This window comes from Triplophysa dalaica, chromosome 3 (genome assembly GCF_015846415.1).
Source record: "Triplophysa dalaica isolate WHDGS20190420 chromosome 3, ASM1584641v1, whole genome shotgun sequence".
NCBI classification, from domain to species: Eukaryota; Metazoa; Chordata; class Actinopteri; order Cypriniformes; family Nemacheilidae; genus Triplophysa; species Triplophysa dalaica.
The window spans coordinates 15,383,824-15,407,047 of NC_079544.1; the positions used below are offsets into that span (position 1 = coordinate 15,383,824).

At 36.2% G+C, this 23,224-nt stretch overlaps 2 protein-coding genes across 8 annotated transcripts; one reads left to right on the top strand and one right to left on the bottom strand.

The window, feature by feature from the left end:
* Nucleotides 1–138: 138 nt before the first annotated feature.
* Nucleotides 139–9,808, top strand: LOC130418264 (phosphoglucomutase-1-like). Of its 7 annotated transcripts, none has more exons than XM_056744305.1 (16): nt 139–886; nt 1,833–1,995; nt 2,420–2,566; nt 2,646–2,771; nt 3,318–3,508; nt 3,588–3,742; nt 4,072–4,187; nt 4,272–4,407; nt 4,479–4,662; nt 6,209–6,343; nt 7,032–7,391; nt 7,907–7,995; nt 8,075–8,335; nt 8,554–8,641; nt 8,893–8,996; nt 9,087–9,808. In XM_056744305.1, the coding sequence occupies exons 1-11, from the start codon at nt 452–454 to the stop codon at nt 7,119–7,121; spliced, it is 1,878 nt and encodes a 625-aa protein (XP_056600283.1). In that variant the 5' UTR covers nt 139–451; the 3' UTR covers nt 7,122–7,391; nt 7,907–7,995; nt 8,075–8,335; nt 8,554–8,641; nt 8,893–8,996; nt 9,087–9,808. The 7 variants fall into 7 exon arrangements, with proteins under 7 accessions (XP_056600283.1, XP_056600282.1, XP_056600284.1 ...); XM_056744310.1 differs by adding an exon at nt 1,560–1,581 and having other exon boundaries at nt 769–886; nt 7,907–8,335; XM_056744304.1 differs by having other exon boundaries at nt 7,907–8,335.
* A 3-nt stretch (nt 9,809–9,811) lies between these two features.
* On the bottom strand, nt 9,812–22,279 carry LOC130418263 (tyrosine-protein kinase JAK1-like). The gene is made up of 24 exons (XM_056744303.1): nt 22,148–22,279; nt 18,632–18,821; nt 18,425–18,548; nt 17,990–18,122; nt 17,743–17,906; nt 17,177–17,516; nt 16,920–17,105; nt 16,663–16,820; nt 16,442–16,556; nt 15,512–15,698; nt 14,938–15,029; nt 14,653–14,796; nt 14,482–14,569; nt 13,779–13,906; nt 13,455–13,590; nt 12,909–13,060; nt 12,602–12,761; nt 12,374–12,462; nt 12,105–12,288; nt 11,872–11,996; nt 11,552–11,724; nt 11,215–11,332; nt 10,967–11,077; nt 9,812–10,710 (listed from the first exon to the last, which is right to left on the bottom strand). The coding sequence occupies exons 2-24, from the start codon at nt 18,753–18,755 to the stop codon at nt 10,603–10,605; spliced, it is 3,339 nt and encodes a 1,112-aa protein (XP_056600281.1). The 5' UTR covers nt 18,756–18,821; nt 22,148–22,279; the 3' UTR covers nt 9,812–10,602.
* Nucleotides 22,280–23,224: the final 945 nt, after the last annotated feature.

Here is a 23,224-nt window from a genome sequence, read left to right on the forward strand (position 1 = left end):
ATGCAAATCTATTTGTAGATTATGACAAATTATGGGCTTTGCTAGTAAATATCATTGCACCACATCAGCACCATATCAAATGTTGTTTGCAGTTCTTGTGCTTTCTTTCCGGAGCCAGCTGCAGCACCTGTTGTGATCAAATCATAAATCAAGAAATGTTATCTTTAAGGATCTGAGATATCAAAACCCCATCATCCACAAGTGGCCCAACGGTATCAAATTTGGCGTGTTTAGCCTCTGAAATACTAAATGACCCTGAGGGAATAAACAAGTTCTAAAGCAAACTTATGAAGTGTTTACAGCCCATTCATCCTTGGCTTATTCACTCAACATCAGCTCTATTAAGCCTCTGAGTAGATGGCTTGGCAGAAAGGGCACATGAGTTGGCTCTCACCAGTCATCTTCTGCATTTGATTCAACAGGCCTCTGGGGGCAAGTGTTTCTGACAGTGATGCACATGCACATGTGTGAGAAAACGTCTTCAGTTACCATCTGCCCCTGCCATGTTTATTTTTATCCCACTCACGGCTCCAATCCAAGACTCGGTTCTCTCTCTCTCTTATCTGACAAAAGACCACCCAATAACCAATTCTCTGGTTCTTCCTCATTTCCTCACGTCCGCGGAGCAATGAACGATAGTCCCTTGCAAGTGTTGACTTTCCCTACTGCTCCGTACCATGACCAGAGGCCTGGAACCAGTGGTTTAAGGAAGAAGGTCCATGTTTTCCGGTCTAAGAAGAACTATCTGCACAACTTCATTCAATGTATCTTCTCTTCCATCGACCTGCGGGACAGGCAGGGCTCAACTATGGTGGTGGGAGGAGATGGACGCTACTTCAATTCGACTGCCATTCAGGTCATAGTGCAGATGGCTGCTGCAAATGGGGTCAGTTGCCATTCTAATGTTTTCTGATTTCACAGACCTCTTTTTATAAACAAGATCCTGTCGCTGAACACTTGTCACTGTTTTCAGATGTCTCATAACATCAGTATACGTTATCTCCAGTTACAGCCTTTTTTGGATGAACATGGTCTTTGAAAAAAAATGGGAAAATATAATTAATAATTCATTCATAAATCTTTTTCAGGTGTTATTATGCATGTCAGTACGTCCCCCTGTTTTGCTACTGACTTTTTTCAACATTTGCCACTAAATATTTATTTTTGACACATGGCTTATTTGACGCATTCGTATATATTTAAAGGCAACATTATATTTGATCTTAAATGTTTTTAATAGTGTCTTATAATTAGATCTGGCACAGGAGAAAAAAGCATGTTTGACAACCGAGTTAAGATACTATAGTTGATCTGATGACACTTGCAAAATTTAAAAAATTTAAAAAAAAAAACAGTTCCCCCAAAAATGTCAAATTTTGCTTCAAACCTGTATAAATTGTGAACTGTAATCAAAAGTTATTTGGAAGAATATTTGTAAACTAAGAGCTCTGGGACACTATTGACTACTATACTAGGAAACAAAACTATGACAGTCAATAGTGCCCCAGAACGGTTTGTTTCCCCCTATGCTTCAAAATATCTTCTTCTGTGTTCAACAGAACTATGAGAAACAACTTGAGGGTGAGTAAATGATGACAGGATTTTCATTTTTGGGTGAACTATCCCTTTAAGACTGAATATGAATAAGTCATCCTTTATTGTAAGGTTTTAGCTTCTAGATGTGTTTTATGTAAAATAAAAAATATTTAATGCTTTATATAAATGTAAGGAATTTGATAGTGTATTATTCAAGACCACCTGCACATGTTAATTTATTTGATGGTGCTGTTTCTACAGTGATGAACTTCTATGTCTTACTGCACTCATTTTAGGTGGGTCGTCTTATAATCGGTCAGAATGGCATCATGTCAACACCAGCTGCGTCTTGTGTCATCAGGAAGATCAAAGCTATCGGTGGAATAATCCTAACAGCCAGCCACAACCCCGGAGGACCTGATGGAGACTTCGGCATCCAGTTCAATACTGCCAATGGAGGTACAGTACTGCCAAACTGTGATGATGAGAGTAAAGAAAACAGGTCATTAAAATACATAAATAAGAAGTTACATCTCAGTGAAAATGTTTTCTGTTTGCTCCAAAATTAATTATATTAAAACACCACAATGCAAATAAGTAAATACATTAATAATTCAGCACACATCATTTCTAAATAAACACATGTTTATCTCAATGAACTATTTCTTAAAAACTTCAAAATATTCGGAGCTGTGGTTGAGCCATTGGCTCACAGGAAACTTCGTTCATATCTGACCTGTGTCATGTCCCGGTCCCACACTCCCTCTCTCATCCCTGTTTTCCTGTCCACTCTCCAATGTCCTGAAAATAAAGAAAAATGAAGAAAAATCTAAATTAGTTTCTAATCTTAATGATTTGTTTCTGTTGTAAATCTTTAAAACAGGTCCTGCACCAGAGTCTGTGACAAACAAAATCTTTCAAATAAGCAGATCTATAGAGGAATATGCCATCTGTCCTGAACTCAGACTAGATCTGGCAACCATTGGCAAACAATCCTTTGATCTCGAAAACAAATTCAAACCTTTTACAGGTACCAGAAAACTGCTCATTTCGAAGCAATACAGTATCGCTTATAATTGTTGACACATGTTCAATATTCTATCATGCAGTAGAAATTGTGGAAGCGGTTGAATCCTATGCCAACTCTTTGAGGAATATCTTTGACTTTGCTGTTCTGAAGGAGTTGCTCTCAGGAGAAAACCATATACAGATCCGTTTAGATGCCATGCACGGAGGTGAGGACCATGTCTTTGTTTCCACTGATATGAAAACAGATATGAGCATTGCAATAGTACGATAACCAATCCTAAATAAACAAGCACTGTACTTAATTTTCAACACAGCAAAAACAAACATCTAGAATAGTAGCAGCTGCAATGAACTGGCCTAGTGCCTATTGGATGAGGATAGGTTTAGCTTACATTACTTTATGCCTCTATGAAAAGAGTTTCCATGAACAAGTGGTGATGTGAGTGATTAAGAAGAGCTATCTAACGTAACACTAAATAAGCCCGCTCCTTCAAGAAGTGAAATCACACCACTGATGAGTCCCTTGAAAGTACAGGAATGTTCTGGCTGCAATACAAGTTAAGCATCAGATAACAACTTTAACTTGCAACTAAGTTTACTTAGTCTCTATAACTAAGTCACTTAGTTTGCATTGTTTTTAAATTTTTTGCTCTTAAATTGTTCTTATTTTAATCTCATTAATCACAAATTGGTCTCATATCACATTGATGGTACTATAACCACTTATCATTGTATCTCCATTGTTTCTTCAGTGGTTGGGCCGTACATAAAGAAGATCCTGTGTGAGGAGCTGGGCTGCCCTGCAAACTCAGCCATTAACTGTGTACCTCTGGAGGACTTTGGAGGACGTCATCCAGACCCAAACTTGACCTATGCTGCTGACCTTGTTGAGACAATGAAGAGTGGGCAATATGACTTTGGCGCTGCTCTTGATGGTGATGGTGTAGGTGTTGACACGGCAACCATCTTTCAAGTTTAACGTTACCTGATTTATGACCTCAGCCATTCTTATCTCTTTCTAGGACCGTAATATGATCCTTGGGAAGCATGGCTTCTTCGTAAACCCATCAGACTCTGTCGCTGTCATTGCCGCAAATATCTTCTGCATCCCTTACTTCCAGCACACAGGTGTAAGAGGCTTCGCTAGAAGTATGCCCACCAGTGCAGCTCTTGACAAGTGAATACAACTTATGAAATAATTCACAGAGCATGAATGAACAGATGTGCACCTACACTGAAAACGAAACTAATTTTACAGAATCTTTCAGGGGGGATTTGTTAATTCAAAAATTTTCATGTATTTTTTAAATACGGTCAAAAAACGTAAATGTACTGTAAAAGCCAGCAAATTAAAAAAAAAAAACTCAGGAAAATCATGTACTTGTACAGGAAATACTGTTATTTTAATGTTTATTTCTGGCTGCCAGAAAGGTTGATTTTTTTACTGGATTACCGTGAATACTGAGTTAAATTCATTTTTACTCACTGTCCTGTATTTTATTGAAGGGTGGCTAAAGCCACAAAGATCCAACTATATGAGACACCAACAGGCTGGAAGTTCTTCGGGAACCTGATGGACGCAGGTCGTGTTTCGCTTTGTGGGGAGGAAAGTTTTGGCACAGGTACATATTTTAAACAGCGCACATACATTTCATTCAGAACATGCATCAACAAAGATCTGATAAAATCTCCTATCCTCTCCTAAGGTTCAGATTATATACGTGAGAAGGACGGGCTTTGGGCCGTGCTGGCATGGCTTTCTATTATAGCCACAAGGATGCAAAGTGTAGAAGATATCATGACAGAACACTGGAGAACCTACGGCAGGAACTACTATACCAGGTGCAAGATACATTGGACATACTTTTGTCAGACTTTTCATTATGGATGATGATGTACTTATACATATACAGATTCGACTATGAGGATGTGAATTTGGATGCAGCTGTGGAGATGATATTGGATCTTGAGCTGATGATTTCTGACAAGGCATTCATTGGGCAAATATTTACTGTGGGGGGGAAGAAATACCAGGTGGAGACAGCAGATAATTTTGAGTACAGTGATCCTGTGGATGGAACCATATCAAGAAACCAGGTAATATTTATAGATCGTATGTACGTACAGTGGTGTGAAAAAGTATTTGCACCCTTCCTGATTTTTTTTGTGCATATTTGTCATGCTTAAATGATCCAGATCATCAAACCAATTTTAATATTACGCAAACCAGAGTCAATAGAAAGTGCAGTTATTAAATTATGGTTTCATTTAGTAAGGGAAATAACAATCCAAACACTTCTGACCCTTAGTGAAAAAGTAATTGCCCCCTAAACCTGATATTAAGTTGTGCCACCCTTGGCGGCAACAATTATAATAAAGCGTTTGCGAAAGCTCACAATGAGTCTTGTTTTAATTCAGCCACATTGGAGGATCTTCGAGCATGAACCTTTTTAAGGTCATGCTTACAGCATTTCAAATAGGATTTAAGTCCGGACATTGACAATGCCACTCCAAAACCTTTATTTGTATATTTTTTAGCCATTCAGAGGTGGAATAGTGTATTTTGGATCATTGTCCTGCTTTATAACCCAAGCGCATTCAAGCTTGAGGTCACAAACTGATGGCCGGACATTCTCTTTTAGGATTTTCTGAGCGCAGAATTCATGGTTCCATCAATTATGCCCAGTCGTCCAGGTCCTGAAGCTGTTTTTTTGCCTTGGAACTCACCCATGGATGCCATTTTTGCACAGTCTCTTTCTTATTGTAGAATCATGAACACTGACCTTAACTGAAGCAAGAGAGGCCTGCAGTTCTTTAGATGTTGTTCTGGGATCTTTTATGACCTCCTGGACGAGTCGATGTTGTGCTCTTGGAGTAATTTTGGAAGGCCGGCCACTCCTGGGACGGTTTACCTCCGTTCCATGCTCTGTCCATTTTTGGATAATCGCTCTGGCTGTGGTTCGCTGGAGTCCCAAAGTCTTAGAAATTGCTTTGTAACCCTTTCTAGACTGTCACATTTCAATTACTTTGTTTCTCATCTGTTCTTGAATTTCTTTAGATTGCGGCATGATGTGAAATTTAACTGTTATTCAATTCGTCACAGTTAATTCATTATTTACCAAGAGGGGCAATAACTTTTTTACAAAGGGTCAGAAATGGTTTGGATTCCTTTTTCCTGTAATAATAAAACCATCATTTAAAACCTCGATTTTTTATTTACTATGGTTTTCTTTGAGTAATATATATATTTTTTGATGATCTGAATCATTTAAGCATGACAAATATGCAAAACAACAAAAAATCCGGAAGGGGGCAAATACTTTTTCACACCACTGTGAATATTTATACAGTATATACACATTATTGGTCGTATTATTATTGGTACCTAATATTATATATACTGTTATTGTGTGGTACAATGTCCTTAGAATGGGCCACATTGTATACATTATATCTAAACTGTTTAATCACAACACATTCATATAATATGCAGAAATAATTTTTCTGTGTGCTATTTCCCAGTTCAGATACTGTAGCCTATTTGAGGAGCATATATTTTGACCGCATTAAACAGATGACTTATGAAAATAAACCCTTTATTTTGAAATTGCAGCTTTAAAACAGCTTGATTTGCGTGCTCTAGGGCCTGCGGATCATTTTCACAGGAGGTTCACGCATAATATTTCGTATCAGTGGCAGCGATACTTTTGGAGCCACAGTTCGTTTGTACATCGACAGTTACGAGACAGATGTAAACAAGATATTTCAAGACCCACAGGTAAATAATTATTTGTAGCCTACAGGTCTTATTATTTAAAGCTTGACATTCAAAGGTGTATGCGGGTCAAAGATGAAAAAGGGTTTATGCATAAAAACTAAACGTGTAATACTTACTTCAAATTGTTGTTTTTCTAAAAAACAGTATCTTCAATTTATTATTTTTGTTTTTCTGAGCAAAAAAGTTATATTTTCCCTGATTTCAAGAATACACACACTAAAATTTCGAAAAATCTATTTCTGACAAATTATAAAACTAATTTCTTTCACCCCAGATGATAATTAATTGTAATTTTACATTTTGTAGAATCCTATATTTCCCGTTTGTCAATTATCATTAATAATTATAATTTTTTACTAATTTAAACCACAATAACATGTAATATGCTCCCTTATTCTTTTGATTATATTAATATGTACAAGTCAGAATGAGCATGTTGTTTTAATTTGTTCATCAATATTGTGTTACACTGAATGAAAATGTAATTTTAATTCAACCAAATATTGTCATAGTACTCTCCAAAAACGTTGAAACCATAATGTAGACATTTTACTTACATTTAATATGCTTTCTATGGATATAAAATTGATTTTGTGAAATCTCTTTTGATGGGGAAATTCTTAACACCTTTGACCCATCAACATTGAAAATGAAGAGTACAGTGTTTGATTGTCTTGTCATACTGTAGGTGGCGCTGGCGGAACTCGTAACTATTGCCCTGCAGCTTTCACAGATCCATGAAAGAACCGGGCGAAGTGGGCCTACTGTTATTACATGATTACTTTTATAATAGCCTTTTTATTCACCTGTTTTTTAAAGGGGAAAACAAAACTGTAAACATTTTCTTCACTATATTACCTGTTCTTTTGTCAGCGTTTACTGATCAGAGCATAGCTTTCCCAAGCCCTGCACCGCAAAAAGGGCGTGGCTTATTATGTGCGTACGCCACGTTGAGGTTACCAAGCAACGTTCAAGAGTACACAGACTCATAAACAAGGGCTAATCTTGCAAGAAATGACAGTCAAATAATCGAATAAGTCTTTAAAAGGTAACTATTTACTAAAACTCCAATCCAAATGTCGTTATGTCTAAAATCGAAAAAATGTCTTTTTATATACGTTTTTATCCAGGAAAAGTGTATTTTATATTATATATTTGAAATACTAACACAAATAAAAAGTCATTATAAATAATGTTTACCTTACACACACCGTCAGTTTACAGTAACCTACTGTCATAACGTTATATGGAAGCGTAAAGTAAAATCGCATTTGTCCAATGACGTCATGTGTCTGAATAAATACTTTCTGTGGTACAATGAGAGTGTGTTTTTCTGAGCAACGGATGTAATCTTTTTTAAATCTATATATTATTAGCTAAGATTTACTTAAAACCCACCAATGACCAATAAAAATAGCAGATAAAAACTGTGTGAAATACTCCTTTGTTATACAAAATAAAAATAGAAAATAGTTTGCTTTAACATGCTATGTATAACAAATAACACAATAACAAAGTTATTTTATGTGCTTATGAGAGCTCTAATTTACACTTATTTTATAGTCGTTCACCCATTTCTAAAGAAGCTGACATGCTGTCCTCTGCTCCATCAACACAAATCAAGAACAACCTGGTGAACAACAGGCTGGAGAGTGAGAATAACGTTTGTTTTTCAACAATCCTGACACACATATCACATTAAGGGAATAATCTTAACACTTTCCATCACAGATGCTGTTACAGATATTTGTCTGGACTCAGAACAGAGGCAAGACCACAAAACTCGCTTTGCTAGCTTTATCTCTGTGTATTCTCATGTTTTTCCTTTCTTTCATTTCTAATAGTTTGATAGTCATAAAAATCCACATGCACTGTATAAAAGTAGCCTGTTATTTTTTACAAGACATGTATGTAGAATTCACTTTGAGGAGTATATCAACTTTTGGATGAAGATTGCCACCACTAACTCTGAGGTTTTGATGACAAGAAAAAGTAAGTTGTTACATTTGAGGGTCTGTTGTGATATTGTGATGGAATTACTTAATATATCAACACAAGAGCATTAGCAAATATACCCAAACTGGAGCGTTATTATCAATATTTGCGAGACAGACAAATTCTGCTATTCCTATAAAACTATTCCTAAACAACATGCTCCTGTTTTATAATAAGATGGTTTAGCAAAGCTATACCTTTATTCTTTCCTGTAGGCCTAGATGAACTCATGAGAGACACCGAGAGGTTTGCAACCCCACATGGCAATGAACCATGTGATCTTATTGAAGCACAACGTAGCACGTAAGTCCTGTAAATAGTTTCAGTGAAACAGTCTAATAAAACTGTTAGATCTATATTGTCCCCTACATTTGGACGTTGGTACCAATGCATCTATACTGCTTATTCTATGTAGGGTCCATGTAACCAATCACAAAGCATTTTTGCTTATATGCTTGTGCATTGTGTAAAGTGGATTCATGCTATGTTTTAATGGATATAATGGGCTTCATCATACAATGTCTATACAATAACAATACTTGCTGCTTTTTAAGCTTGAAATGGCACAGTCATGTTGAGAAACATCAAAACAAAGGCAAAAGGAAACATAATCGTGTGGAAAACATGAGAAGGCTCTATATGCAAAGCAAAGATCCAGGTGAGATCCCACTTATCAAATTCTACATAGATTTTGATTCCTTTCTGTAACAACCCCCGATAGCAGTCCCATTTTTGTGTCTCCAACTAGAATTGCTGGCTCCGGTTCAGGACCCAGATGGGATGGAACACTGGGAGCAAGAAATGGATGAGCTGGTGAAATGGACTAACTCTCTCTCTTTGAAGGAACTGGATGATCCATGAAATTTCATTTGTTTATAAAATCACATTTGAACTTATTTTTCAACATATTGGATGATACACTGAGGTTTATAATCTGTAAATCCTTTTGTCTAAAAAATATTTAACAACAAAATAATCCACCCACTTGCCATTTTTAAGATTTTACAGTTTATTAAGCAAAATACCAAATATTTTTTTAAAAATTTGAATTTCTTAAAGAAACAATGATGAAAGGTAAACTACTGTACAGTAGAAGTAAAAACATGAACTTCATTATAAAGCCGCATTTGGTAAAAGCATGTTAATAAAATGATTTACTGTAAAAACTCCAGTAAACTGTACCAAATATGTATGCTTTTAAAACTCTTCTTTCAGAAGTCATAATTTAACTTCAAAACATAATATTGCATTTATATGAGGGTAAAACTGATCAATAGCGCTTTTTAGGAATTTGATTTTATTAAATGTAATGTGGGAAAGGACTGTTAAAACCCTGAAATACTTTTGTAATGTAACGGTACTCTGAAGCATATTGACAAAATGTTATATGCTCTCCTACTTGTAAGTCGCTTTGGATAAAAGCGTCTTCCAAATGAATAATGTGAATGTAATAAATGTTAATACATAACAGTATGAATACAGTCTGTTTTGTGGCAGAGAGGTAGATGAATAATTGGAAACGTTTTGAATAGAAATTAACATGCAATATTTCAACCAACAAAAATGGCTTTGGGTACTGGAGATGTTCCTGGATGCAGATTGGTCTAAAAAGTGTGGAAAAACACTTATAGTAATTGGCATTCACTATAAATTAAGCATAGAACATATCTTAAGATGTTATGAATACACAGGTTCAGCAAACAGATTTATAAAGGCAATAATAAACTCCAGACCGTGTCATATTGTACATACAGTATACAGTACTGCCAGTCATACGTTTAGGGTCACTTTAAGATATTATTTTTGTCCAAAACTTAAAATAATAGTAAAATTATTTAAACTGTGGAATACCACAAATGTGTACTATAAAACATGTCACGCCCTAGGATGCTTTATAAAAAAATGTCGGAGTACTAAGCTCTTGCTATCAAAAACACTGTATTGTATTACATTGTAATGGAATAAATTATGCCTGCAAAAAAAAACAATTGTATATAAAACTAGCCTGAAATCTTTTATCGTTTTAAGATCATATGGTTTATTAAACTAAAGAGAAACATTCCAGTAATCCTAAACTTCTGACCAGTAGTGTATTTAGCAATATTCAGCGCTGTCAAACATAGTATGTATTGTAGTTTATATAATTAATGTACCTTAATTATATAATGAAACAACTGTGATATTCCACAATACTGCAATTTGAGAACATCCTTGTCTGAAGGATGACTGAATCTAGTTTAGTTCGGTGATCGGATGGAAAGAGGCTAGATATTTTCTTCATAGAGGAGACACTTAAACTCTTTAATAAGATCCTTGAAGTCCACTCTTTCATCTGGGGCTTGACTCCAGCACCTGCGCATCAGACAGTACACCTGCACCCAGATAAAGCACATCTGTTTAACACTACCATGTGAACTCCAATTCTTTGAATGCAAGGTGATACAATTTTCTGTTCTCTACCTCCAGATTGTACTTATTGTAAGAAATAACTGTTATTGAACATAAACAAAATGTAGGACTTAATTTATAGTGTTACTGTGATGTTCAACTGTACACACATTTGAGTTTGGTTTTAACAAACTACTCTTTTGACCTCTTTGGTAAGCAAACATATTCAACAGAGCTTACCATATCAGGGCAGGACTCGGGTCTCGGCATTCTCCATCCTTCCTCAAGAGCACACACAAGTCTGGCCATGGTCATCTGCCCATGCGAGCGGCCGATCATCTTTATGAATATCTTTTTGACACGCAAGAGAGATTCAGCGAAATCACAAATCGACAAGAATTAGGAAATCTGTCTTGATGATTATCAAAAGTGACATTTTTAACCTTGGTGTTTATAATAAACATTACTGGGCTTCTCAAGTTTCTTACCTGAGGAGGGCTTCTCTCACGGTCACAATAGGTCATAAGCTCATATAACGTGACCCCAAACGACCAAACATCGGACGCTTTGTAGAATTTACGCATTTTCAGACATTCAGGAGCGTACCTACACAGAACACACAACCAATGTTTAGTTGATCTTCTTAACAAATGGTGTAAAGTATACTTTGGATATATTGTTTACAAAGTTAAGTGATAGGGTTGTTTATGTTGGAATTATTTAGTAGTTCATAAACAGAGGTACAAATTTTGTGCATCAAGTGCATCATATTCATGAAATGTGCCATAGAACATCAAATGTTGAAAGAAATGAATGACCCTTTACCAGTACACAGGACTGTCCTGTTCCTCAGTCACTGTATAATAGTCCTTATCTTCTTTGATGCTTTTAGTCAGACCGAAGTCTCCGATCTTAACCAGAGTCTCGTTCTCCACTAACACGTTTCTCGCTGCCAGGTCTCTGTGGATGTAGTTTTGAGATCCCAGGTACTCCATACCCTGATAAACACACAAAAAAGGAACCAGAATATTAATATATTTGTCTAGATGTATTAACACACTGCGCCAAAATGTATAATTCTAGCTTCAAGTAATGTATTAGTAATTTTTTTGTTGGATAAAGTAGCTGTTGTTCTTATATATTACCTGACATATTTGATAAGCATAAAGCAGCAGTCTCTTCTGGTCGATGGTGGATTTGTTGCGGGGCAGGTAATCTTTCAAACTACCGGCGGGCAAGTATTCCATAATGAGCTTAATGTTCATCCCTCCTGAGTAACACACATTTATTGCAAGCAATAAGTTTGTATTTATATATATATATTTAACCGTGGTATACAGCAAAAAGTGCCTTGTGTGTGCGTGCATTCCTGACTCACCCTCATCGTTGCATATGCCTTTGTATTTCACAATGTTCTCATGAAAGAGGTTTCTAATGGTGTTGATCTCTCTCCTCAGATTGTTGCTCTCATTTTCGGATTTCAGGGATTTGGCAGCGACCAGCTCACCCGTCTCATCTCCATTAGGATCGTACAGACATAGCTCCACCATCCCAAAGTTACCCTGCACAATATTCAAAGGATTGGTAAAAAATGCAATGTCTGTTAAGCTTTTTAGACATTTAGGCGGTACACAACAAGTCCAGCACCTCTCCAAGTCTTCGGATTTTCTTGAGGAATCTCCTCTTGAAATCGGTGGGGTCCGTCTCCTGTGGAGAAATTTCTCCAGATACAAGTTCTGTAAAATGGAGATTCATGTTTATCATATTTTGTATATTACATCATATATTATACTCCTTATAATAATATATGTAATATATTAATATTTAATATAATATATAATATTTTATCTAATAATAGATTGATGTGATGGATACCCTGCTCGCGCTGCTCTTTAATGCGGTCCAGCTCTCGCACTACGGCTCTAAAGAACGGTCTCTTCCTGGGGTCATAATTCATACACTGAGTGATTAGATCAGCCAGTTCACAGATGCTGGGAGAGACCAGTGTGCCAGACACCTTGTAGAATCTCTCTTTCTAAAGGCACACACAATAATGTATCATTAAAAATAATTTTAAAATTATACTATGTTTGTGGCAGTGTTTTAATAAAAAACACAGCAGTAATAGAAACTAATTCTTCATTTCCTTATTACAGTAAGTGATCCAGAAAGATTCAATTACCTCAGAGAGTTTCTTGTCACACAGCGGCAGCTCTCCATTGTAGCAGATTTCCCATAGAGTGGTCCCAAAGCCCCATTTGTCTGCTGCAATGCTCAGTGCTTTGGGATTATAAACACACTCCGGTGCGATCCAAGGGATCCTGTCAATGCACTCTATCCACAGAAACGTGAGTAATGAAAAATCTTTGTGTTAGAACCATCAACATTGATTGACTGTTACAACAAGGGGTGTAAAATGCATTGAGCTTTTCCTCTGAGGTCGATGCCATTACCATGGGAAAATTCAATACAATAGTCAGCCATAGTAGTATAAAATGAATTATGTGATCATTTCTTACAACAAAATGTCGTTTTTAATGCAATTAATTTTTCTCTGCAAATATTCACTAGACTATAGTATTTGTATTTTAACTTTGATGCCTCTCCTACTGTAAGAAAGAGGAACATATCAACGTATAATTGACATATTCAAGTATAATTTAGGCTACCAAATCTATTTAAATACAATACAGGTCAAACATACAGAATATGTACAAATGTGTGTTACCTGCTATGTTGAGCATAGTGATGGCCACTCCAGGATCGCTCAGTTTAATGAATGGACCAACATGTTCCTTTAGACCATCCCGTTTTAACAGAACATTCTTTGCACAGACGTAGCCATGGGTCAGCTTCTTATCCTCCTGCATGACATAATGAGACAGAAACATCAGATCCCATTACATCCTAAAGTGAATAAGAACTTTAAATACCACATGTAAAGATTACATTTAGTAGCATTATAATAAAGTTGAATCCCATCCCCATTTACAGCTTTTCTGAGAAACACATAAAAAGTTTGACAGGTGGAAATACATTTTAAATCTCTTACCAAATAACTTAGGACACTGGCAAGTTGCTCTGCCACTTGAAACTTCCATTCGGGTGTGAGGTCCGAGCGATACTTTCTCATGAACACATCCAAAGGGCCGTGCTGAACGAACTCTTCTACCATTATGACTAAACAAAGCATGAGCCATGACAACTTCATCACCTCCGCATTCACAGGTTTGCTCAAAATGATCATTCTCTCCCCTACATACATTTTCTATGCAACAATACACAACACCCAACACCCCATGTCAAGTACTATTGACATTTTCTTCAGAAAAGGAAAAAATGCAGCTTTGCAAGTTAAAGGGATAGTTCACCAAAAAATTAAAATTCCGTCATCATTTACTCACCTCAATTTCATTTCAAACCAGCATGACTTTCTTTCATGACTTTCAACAGAAAAGAAGATATTTGAAAGAATCTTGGTAACTTAACAACCTATTCACTTGCATTGGTTTTGCATTTATACAATAGAAGTAAATGGGTTACGGCATTCTTCAAAATATCTTCTTTTTGTGATCTGCAGAAGAAATAAAGTCATACAGGCTTGAAATGACTAGAGGATGAGTAAATGATGACAGAAATGTTTGGGTGAAATATCCCTTTAATATTAATGATATGATGATCTTATAAAGTGTTTAACTCTAACAGTTCTGACAGGTAATGTCTGATTTTCGCCCCCTGTTGAAAGGTACACTTACTGTCCATGCTTTGCATGAATATTCCATACATCAGAACCATGTGTTTATGGGATATTTGCCGCATTATGGTCACTGTGTCCAAAAAGGCCTAAAAAAAGCAGAGTGGTATTTGTGACCGCTGTTACACAGTCATATAATTACTTGTGTGACATAAGTGTGCCTGTCACTTACAGAAATGTCCTTGGATCCTGCCCCTAGCTCCTTCAGGACCACACTGACCTCCTTACAGACTGTAAACCCTTCATCATCTTCATTCTTTAACTTCAGCTTCCCAGCATATATGTTAGTGTGGGTGCCTTGACCCAGGTGTGTCTCCTGTTTTACAAACACCAGCATTAATAAAACGGACCTTTTGTCCAAGTTGGTAACTATGACAAAAAAACTGAATACCAAAAAAGGTATCCAAACAGGTTTAGTTTTATTCACATTATGCAAATTAGGACGAGTTTTTCAGACCTGGGTGATGTTCTCTTTGGGGATCAAGACAACGTCCTCGAAGAAAGAAGGCGGTGAGTCCTGACTACTTGTAATGATGAGGTTTGAAAGCTCTGGAAATAAGCAAAAAGAAATATATATATTTTAAAATTCATGGTTTCTTAAGAATTACTATGAGTTTAGATGAACTGTTCCTTGGAGATATATTGTAAAGATCAATCACTATTGATGTGATAGATCTTAACATAATAAATTAGTTGTTTATATATATATAAATATATATATATATATATTTAAATTGCGCAAAACCAGATTATCAGGCTAGTTTTCCAGATCAAGTAATTTGCAATAGGCCTATACATCGATCTTTGGTTCTCTGTGTCATCCGATATGCCCTTGACAGTACCCGCACAAAGAGTAACACTGAGATTGATGGGAGCACTAACAAATAACTTCCTCCAGGTACCGTAGAGACTTTCTGTGCAGAAACATTAAGCTTTTGCACAGAAGAGTTAAAACTTTTGATAGACGATCAAGGTGATAAACCTTAGGCTATATGAATCCTACATCAGTATGTCAGCTCTAATGATACTACCTCTTGGTTGTGGTGGACATCCACGTTTAAGTTTCAGGCGGCTGTGATCTGTTGTGAGAAGCTGTCCGGACAGGTGGTCCATCAGCTCTCTGAGAGTAGGCTTCACTACATCTGTCCCAGTCATGTGGAAGCTCTGTGGATTCACTTCGATCTGAAAGTTCTTGAAGGTTTTGGTGGAGTTTTCCCCCTAGAATATATTTTGATTAATTTCGATTATTCAGAGTAAAAATGTGTATATAAATATTTAAAATTTTACCTATATTTGAATTATTACATATACCTGTTTTCATATACTATATACAGCTGCAGAAAAATGTATGAGACCATTTAAAAATTACTTTTCAGTTTTGTTGTAAGGTCAAATTTTTCATTCTGTGAGCTCACATTTTAAATACAAATATTGTTTCAATTACCAGTTGTTTGCAATAAACGGACGAAATAGGTTAAGAACGCAAGTTCATATTCACTTTTAAGCAATGCAACAGTAATATTTGTACATGTTCAAAACATTTTTTATTTGATAACCTGATTTTTATCACGGTTTTCATGTCTTTGTCATGCTGTCAGTCTTTCACATCACTACTGTATGTCACTTCTGAGTTTTTTTCGTTGAAATTCAATAGACGCTGGACTGGAATTAACACAATACAACTAGAAATGCTGATTATGTCTCTTAATTTTTTCTGCGGCTGTATCTCCCAAGACGTATTTGTACAAAAACATAACGTACAGTACATAGAAATGTAACGACATATATATTATTATTAAATGTAGCTTAAGTGTCCAAATACAATATAAAGCCACCGTATTGTAACTACTGTAAACATACAGTACATGTATAAAATTATTTCTTGATTCTACATTTGATAAAAAAATACTTGGTTAAAACCTCCTGAACCAACAGTGCGAAGAGTAACAGTGTATTTGTACCTCTTTGCAGATGACTGTCATGAGAATATGATCATAGTCAAAACTGCTCCAGCGCAACAGGTACATGCCCTCCTCATAACCTTCCTGTTTCAGCTTGTGGACAGAATATTCTGAACTAAGAGACAAAACATAACGTCCATCCATTGATCTTCTTCACTGTCATTCGAATATTGTGTAATATTTCCACAAGGGTCATACGTGTGTGTACATCAAGTACTTACTTCATTGGTCCATGACAGCCCTCTTGTATGTTCATTTCCATCGAGACGGGTGCCACGTCCCTGCACAGGAAATGATGTGCATCTACTCTCAGTCTAAAGTATCCATCTACAAGGCTGGCAAAGGACAAAGCCTCCCCATGGGAAGCTAAGCACAGTTCCTATAAAAACAAAAATCAAACATTTACAGTGAGAAGCAATGACATACACAACACAAATCTGAGAGCTTGATAGTTGACGCATTTCACAGAAAATCTCACCATCTTTCTGTCATCCTGTCTGTAGATCGAGACCACAGAGCATTTGATGACAATGTGCATGATCTCATGAAAGTCTGAGAATAATGTCCATCTGTCCTCTCCTACATCAGGGTCTGGTGTTATACTCTGTTTCTTGGTGTCTTTTTTACCTCTCTTCGATTTGCGCTTCCACGGATCTAAAGATGTCTTTAAAAACAAACATATATCAGATTAGAGAACTGATGCATGCTGTTATTTTGCATCTGAAGTCTTCTTACCTCCGTGGAGACTTTCCGCCAATGAATTCCTGAGATTCCAGAAACCAGGATTTCATATTGAACCCCAGCCTCGCAGCTGGAATCTGTGAGCATCTCCTCGTTCTCAAGTATGATCAGGGAGGAGGGCTGAAACACCTCCTGACCAAAGTGCTGAGTTAAAGTCTCTAAAGTGCATATATATTTGACCTTCAAGTCATGAGTATGGATGTTCTTGCCTTTAACCGTTTTCTCGTTAAATTCCTTGAGAAACATTTTAAAGACATGGGAAATGCGTAGCTGCGTGAGAATGTTCCTCTGCCGCATGGACTTGTGCAGAGCTCTGGGAATGTAGTTCTTGTACCTATAAAACAAGGCCCAACTTTATTACACACATAAGGATTTAATATTACACCTGTAGTTACGTATTTTGAAATGTTTGTTTTTCTTTATAGTGAGCATGCGGTCGACAAACATGCACCCAACTTAAAATATTGTCATTATAATGGAATGGTAATGGAATGTATATTCTCGTGAATAATCTTGCATTTTATCAACAAGCAACATACTAACTTAAAGAATGCTCTTACTCAAAGTTTTTAAGAAGTTCAGAGACGGAAATATCCTTTTCAACCCCGTGATGGGAAATGGCCATTACAGCCATCCCCAAACACTCATTCTCTATCTGCTGCAAATCGAACTCATCACGAGCCTTCCGCAACGGTGCCAGACCATTATAAAAGTCACACTGACTCTGAAATATAAAAAAAACGGTTTATTTGACACTCTGCCATGTTTTCATTCAACGAGTGCATAGTATGAACTGTGGTACAGTACCTGTGCATAGAGGTACTCCAGTGAAGGTATATCCAGAACAGCTGTGCCGGCAGATCCTGCTTCACTTTTGAGATGATGTCTAAATACTGGAGGAGAAGTCTTACTGATCCCATGCCAGTTCGTGAAATAGAACCTGCCACACAAATATTAATAAGGTACAAGTAGCTTTTAAAAGTGATTCATTTAAAAAAAAATATGTATCTACTTGTCGAATTTGAGATCATAAATAAGTCCCCCAATGCATCGGTATAGTATTTTAATATATATTTATACATATAAAAAGATATGCAGATATGTATATCAAGGATATGCATATTGTGACTGTCACAACAAAACAAGCCATTCCCGAACAGCCCATACTCGGGTCATAATGTCCCCTTTAACATATTCATAACTCGACACAAACTGTAAAACAAAAGACCTGAAACGGAATACCTTATGCGATAGTACAACTTCAGTCTTGTTGTCTCATCAATATTAAAGGAGTATTTGGGCGGATACCAAATGTTGCTTGATTCATCATAGAGAGCAAACAGACTGCTACACAAGGGAGTTATATCTGTAATAATGAGACAACATTCATTAGTCTTATTTTACTGGGGTGTCCAATAGTGATCTACATCAAATCAGAAATAAACTTACTCAGTTTTTTGGCAGCCTCAACACAAAGTTCCTCTGCGGTAAACCTACCACTTAGACAAATGATCTGGTGTTTGTCTGGTAGGTAAAAATGAACCTCAAGCCCCTGTAATATAACTGAAGCCATGGCTGTCTTCTTCTTTCCTTAAACTTTATAAATGAAATTCTGGCAAAATTCCATCCCAACGATTTCCTGAAGATGACAGAACAGCTTAGTGGTGTGCACAGTAAGTGAAGGTGAAGTGTGACTGTAAGTAATTTTAATGCCACTAGCGAGAAAAAAACTGAACTGAAAAAATAATGACTGCCACCCAGCAGCATTCTCACAACACCCCTTCTGATCAATACGTAATCGTGCCCCAAACTCCCATCACAAAGCTGATTTCAAATTCCCATTGGCTAACAGACGCAAAGTTGATTCTCATTCATATTCCTATTCTACTACTGTATATATCTTCTTATATTTCATAATGTCTTTTCTGTCTATATAAATATGTAAATATTTGCTAAAAAGGTGCTTTTCAATAAAGCAAAGTGGCATGTCCACAGGGGTGGCACGAGGTGGCACCAAAAAATTAGCTTAGCCACCTCAGTTGCCACCCAAATGCTGTCCATACGGACTTGCGTACTAATGTTACGAACAAACAATTTTTGGATTAGGTTTGTGGTGAGCGTTATTTTTGCTCAAAATAAGAATTTGCTAATATTCTGATAGAGGAGTCTGTCGGAATTTGAGCAGCCTGATTGAAAGAAAAGCGCACTTCTCCAGAGACATGTAGGTGATAATGTAAATCTCATCTTCAAACAAGAAAGAGTCGTTCTGCATGCTAGAAGGTGAGCAGAGGTGGACAGTAACAAAGTAAATTTACCTGAGTACTGTTCACCTTTTGAGTATTTGTTCTTTCCTTGAGTATTATTCTTTCTGCACTTGTAATTTAACTTCACTACATATAAAAGAGAAATATCATACTTTACACTCCACTAAATTTATAAAAAGGTCCAAAAGCAGAAAATGGTTATTTTGCAGCGGGTTTCCTGTGTCAGGACCTTTTACTGTTGCCAAGTATTTCCGTTTTTCTAAGCTCGCAAGCTTTGAATAACCATTTGGCAGATTTATTTTTTACGAAAATCTGGCATCTCTTGGATCTTTCCTATTAACTAATGTAAATGTGGCACTGCTTCACCGTTGATAGCGCTCTAAATAGGCAAATAGACCGATCAAAGTAAAAGGCACATGTTAAAGTGTGGTGTAATCTGAGGGTTACAATCAGTCAAAGATCATAAAAACATTGTCATGAAAATGATTGGCATAACGGCTAAACGGCAAATAAGCATCGCATACACCTTCAGCTATATGCGTGCGTGTTAACTTCTGATCTGCTGCTATATTATTTAAAGCGATTTGGAAAATGAATGATGTTTTAACTGAAGTAACTATAGTTGAAGTATTCCTGTTGAAATAAAAACAAAAGAACCCTGCCCACAATACAACATAAAATGTTATGGATTTAATGGTTATAATGGGAATTGTACAATGGATACTTGTTGTCTACTTGTATGTGATGGATTCTATTGAAGGATGGTAGATCATATTGGAATAAAACCCAAAACACACTACAAAGAGGAATTTAATGTAAAAATCACATTCTAATTAAAAAATGCATTATTTTTTTCAGCCGGGATGGTATTTGCAGCAAAGCCACAGTTTCCACAAATTTACCATTTTCTATATATAGGAACCATACTCCAATTAATAATCTTTAGTAAAACCACAGTACTACAATAGTTTCATTATATTAGCTATAGTTTATGTTTGTAGTTCAATTATGGTAATACAAATGGTAAAAAATCCAACAAACACATGCCTTCTACACTTTACTATTTACAAGAATCTTACTACTTACTGGTAAATTGCTGCTAAAACTGGTGAAGGGAATATACATAATAAAAAAACACTGCTCATAAATACATATAGGCCTAGGGGGCTATTGAGGATAATTAGGCTAAATGATCATACAGGATTATATCTCAACTAAACATATATGTGCTAAACATATAACGCTCTTGAAGGAGTTGCTCAATGCAAAATTTGCCCCCATTGACTTTCCATAGTAGGAATAAAAATTACTATGGAAAGTCAATGGGGGCAAATTTTGAATTGAACTAATACAACTGAAACTGTGAGCTACTCAGTGTATTCAGTAGGTTGCTTCAGAGGCATAAAGTATACGACAATAAAAGAATGCACAACTGACATAAAGGAAATTTACTTATAATACTTGAGTAGCGTACTTTTGAAAGCACGTACTTCTGTACTTTTACTTAAGTAAGAATCTGTCTTTACAGCTTTTACTTGTAGTGTAGTAATATTTGACCAGTAGTATCTGTACTTTCACTCAAGTAAGGAAGTTGTGTACTTCGTCCACCTCTGAAGTTGAGGACTACATCTGTCAATCTGATCTCGATAGATCCGTCTGGCATAAACAGCTATTTTCTCAACTGCACGTTTGTGAACATATTCATACTTATTCTTTATAAATGTGCCTGTTTTTATAAATATGATATAACCTGGAAGATAAATTAAAATTATGACAGATCAAATTCACAAAACTCAAATTTCAAAACTCTCCTAAGATCAGCAATGAATTTATATCAAGTGTCTGCAGTTGCCTTTCAAAAACAACAATACAAATGAGCACAAGTTTGGATTAAATTGTGCTGGAAACAGACCTGAAAGAAGAATTATGATAATTTCACATATGATCATGAGAGATTTTAAGGGCACTATTCTGTGACCGTTGTAAAACTGCTTTGAAACAAAATGTAGGCCACTGTAAAAGTCAGAATTCCCATTTTCCTTAAACAATTAATGTGAACACTATGTATTCCTTAACTACATGGTAGGCTACTCATCACCTACACTTTCTGCATTTTTCATCCAGGCAAAAGATTTTCCTTTTTTTACTGATAAAATATGATCTTAACGAGACTAAAATAGGTATAAATAATCAGGAATCTATAATATTCCTATAATACAACTGCGAAAATGAATATTGATATGTGTAGGTATTGCCTTCCCTCATTTTGCTCTTGTCCCTCTTTGCCACCCCATGTATAAAATCCTGGATACGTAACTGAATTTGAACTGAATTGATCGGATATGATATATGACATAACCTGTATTGACATCAAGCTTGAGGAAATGAAAAAAAGTAACGTTTCCTGCAATAGTATGGCTGCCTAATGTCATAATCAGTGTCATCTTAAATGTATGCGAAAAATCAACACTGAATCCATATTAAACTATATATCAGACAAACTAGTCTGAAACTAAACAGTGTTTACATAAAGAATAAGCATTTTATCCGTGAAAAGACACAGTGTGTTAAAACCGGGAGTGTTGCCAAACCGAAAGTTTGTCTCAATTCTCGCATAACATTTTTCATATCTTTAATACAACATCTATGTCTACCCAAAGGTTTAACATTATATAGATCATTTGAATTCATTGTATTTTACCGTATAACGTGAATGTTTTTCGTCTGATCATGAGATCCATTATTCGATTCGCTTCCGAGGAAATTGATGCGGAGATTCTAGTAAACTACGTGACACACACGCTCAATCTGACTGGCGGTCTGACGCTTCCCCCTGAATGCGTCATCTACAGTAAACCAGAACCGTTGAAAAACAGACTTACGACACTCATAGACTCCCGTTGTAAGATTGGAATACGGAAGTAATTTGTGTCATGAGGGGCCTTATAAGTTTGTAAACATTCGGGATACGTTTTTGAAGAAATTGTCTCCTCAGTTTCACTCATTGCTGCTTTCTTTCCACATATTTTCTGCAACCAGTTTGCGCGCGCAGCTGGCAGTGACATAATCGTGATGGTCATTCATTGGTCTGCTTGTTAATCGACGTCATGCCGCGTTGAATGTTATGTTAGGAAACGGTGTTACCCCCCCAGACAAAATGCTGCTATAAATGTAGTCTACGTAGTATTAAGTGCACATAATGCGCAAATATATTTAGTAAAACGTATGCAAATATAGTTGATATTATCTGTCTCGCTAAAATCAATTTAATTAGGTTTAATATTAAATATTCAAATGACATTTCTTCTGAACTATTGAGGGCTCCATGAACCACACGGCGGCGAGATCGAGCGTCGTTACTCTCATATTCAACGGCTGGGAAGTGAACCATTGATTTAACCCTTAAGTTCATAGAAAGGGAAACACACTCCTGTATCACTGTACATTAATACCGATCCCTTAAGGCCATTTTCCTGTGAAATACATAAATAAATATAAAGACAAGTGTCCACAGTCTCTTTTAATATTAGACTAACCTGCTGGTCCATATTAGCGTTAGTTTCGTATGTTCACACCTAGGAAAGCGACTAATTGTTTTACTATGCTAATAGTAAATATTATACGCTTTTGATAAAAGTGTCTGCTAAATGACTAAATGTAAATGTGAACAATCCGCCATAAAAAGAGAAGAAAACTCGGCTATACGTTACAAAATTAAAATACCTACTAATAAAACCATGGTTAATTTCCCCAAGTCTAACAAGTATTCATTATGATT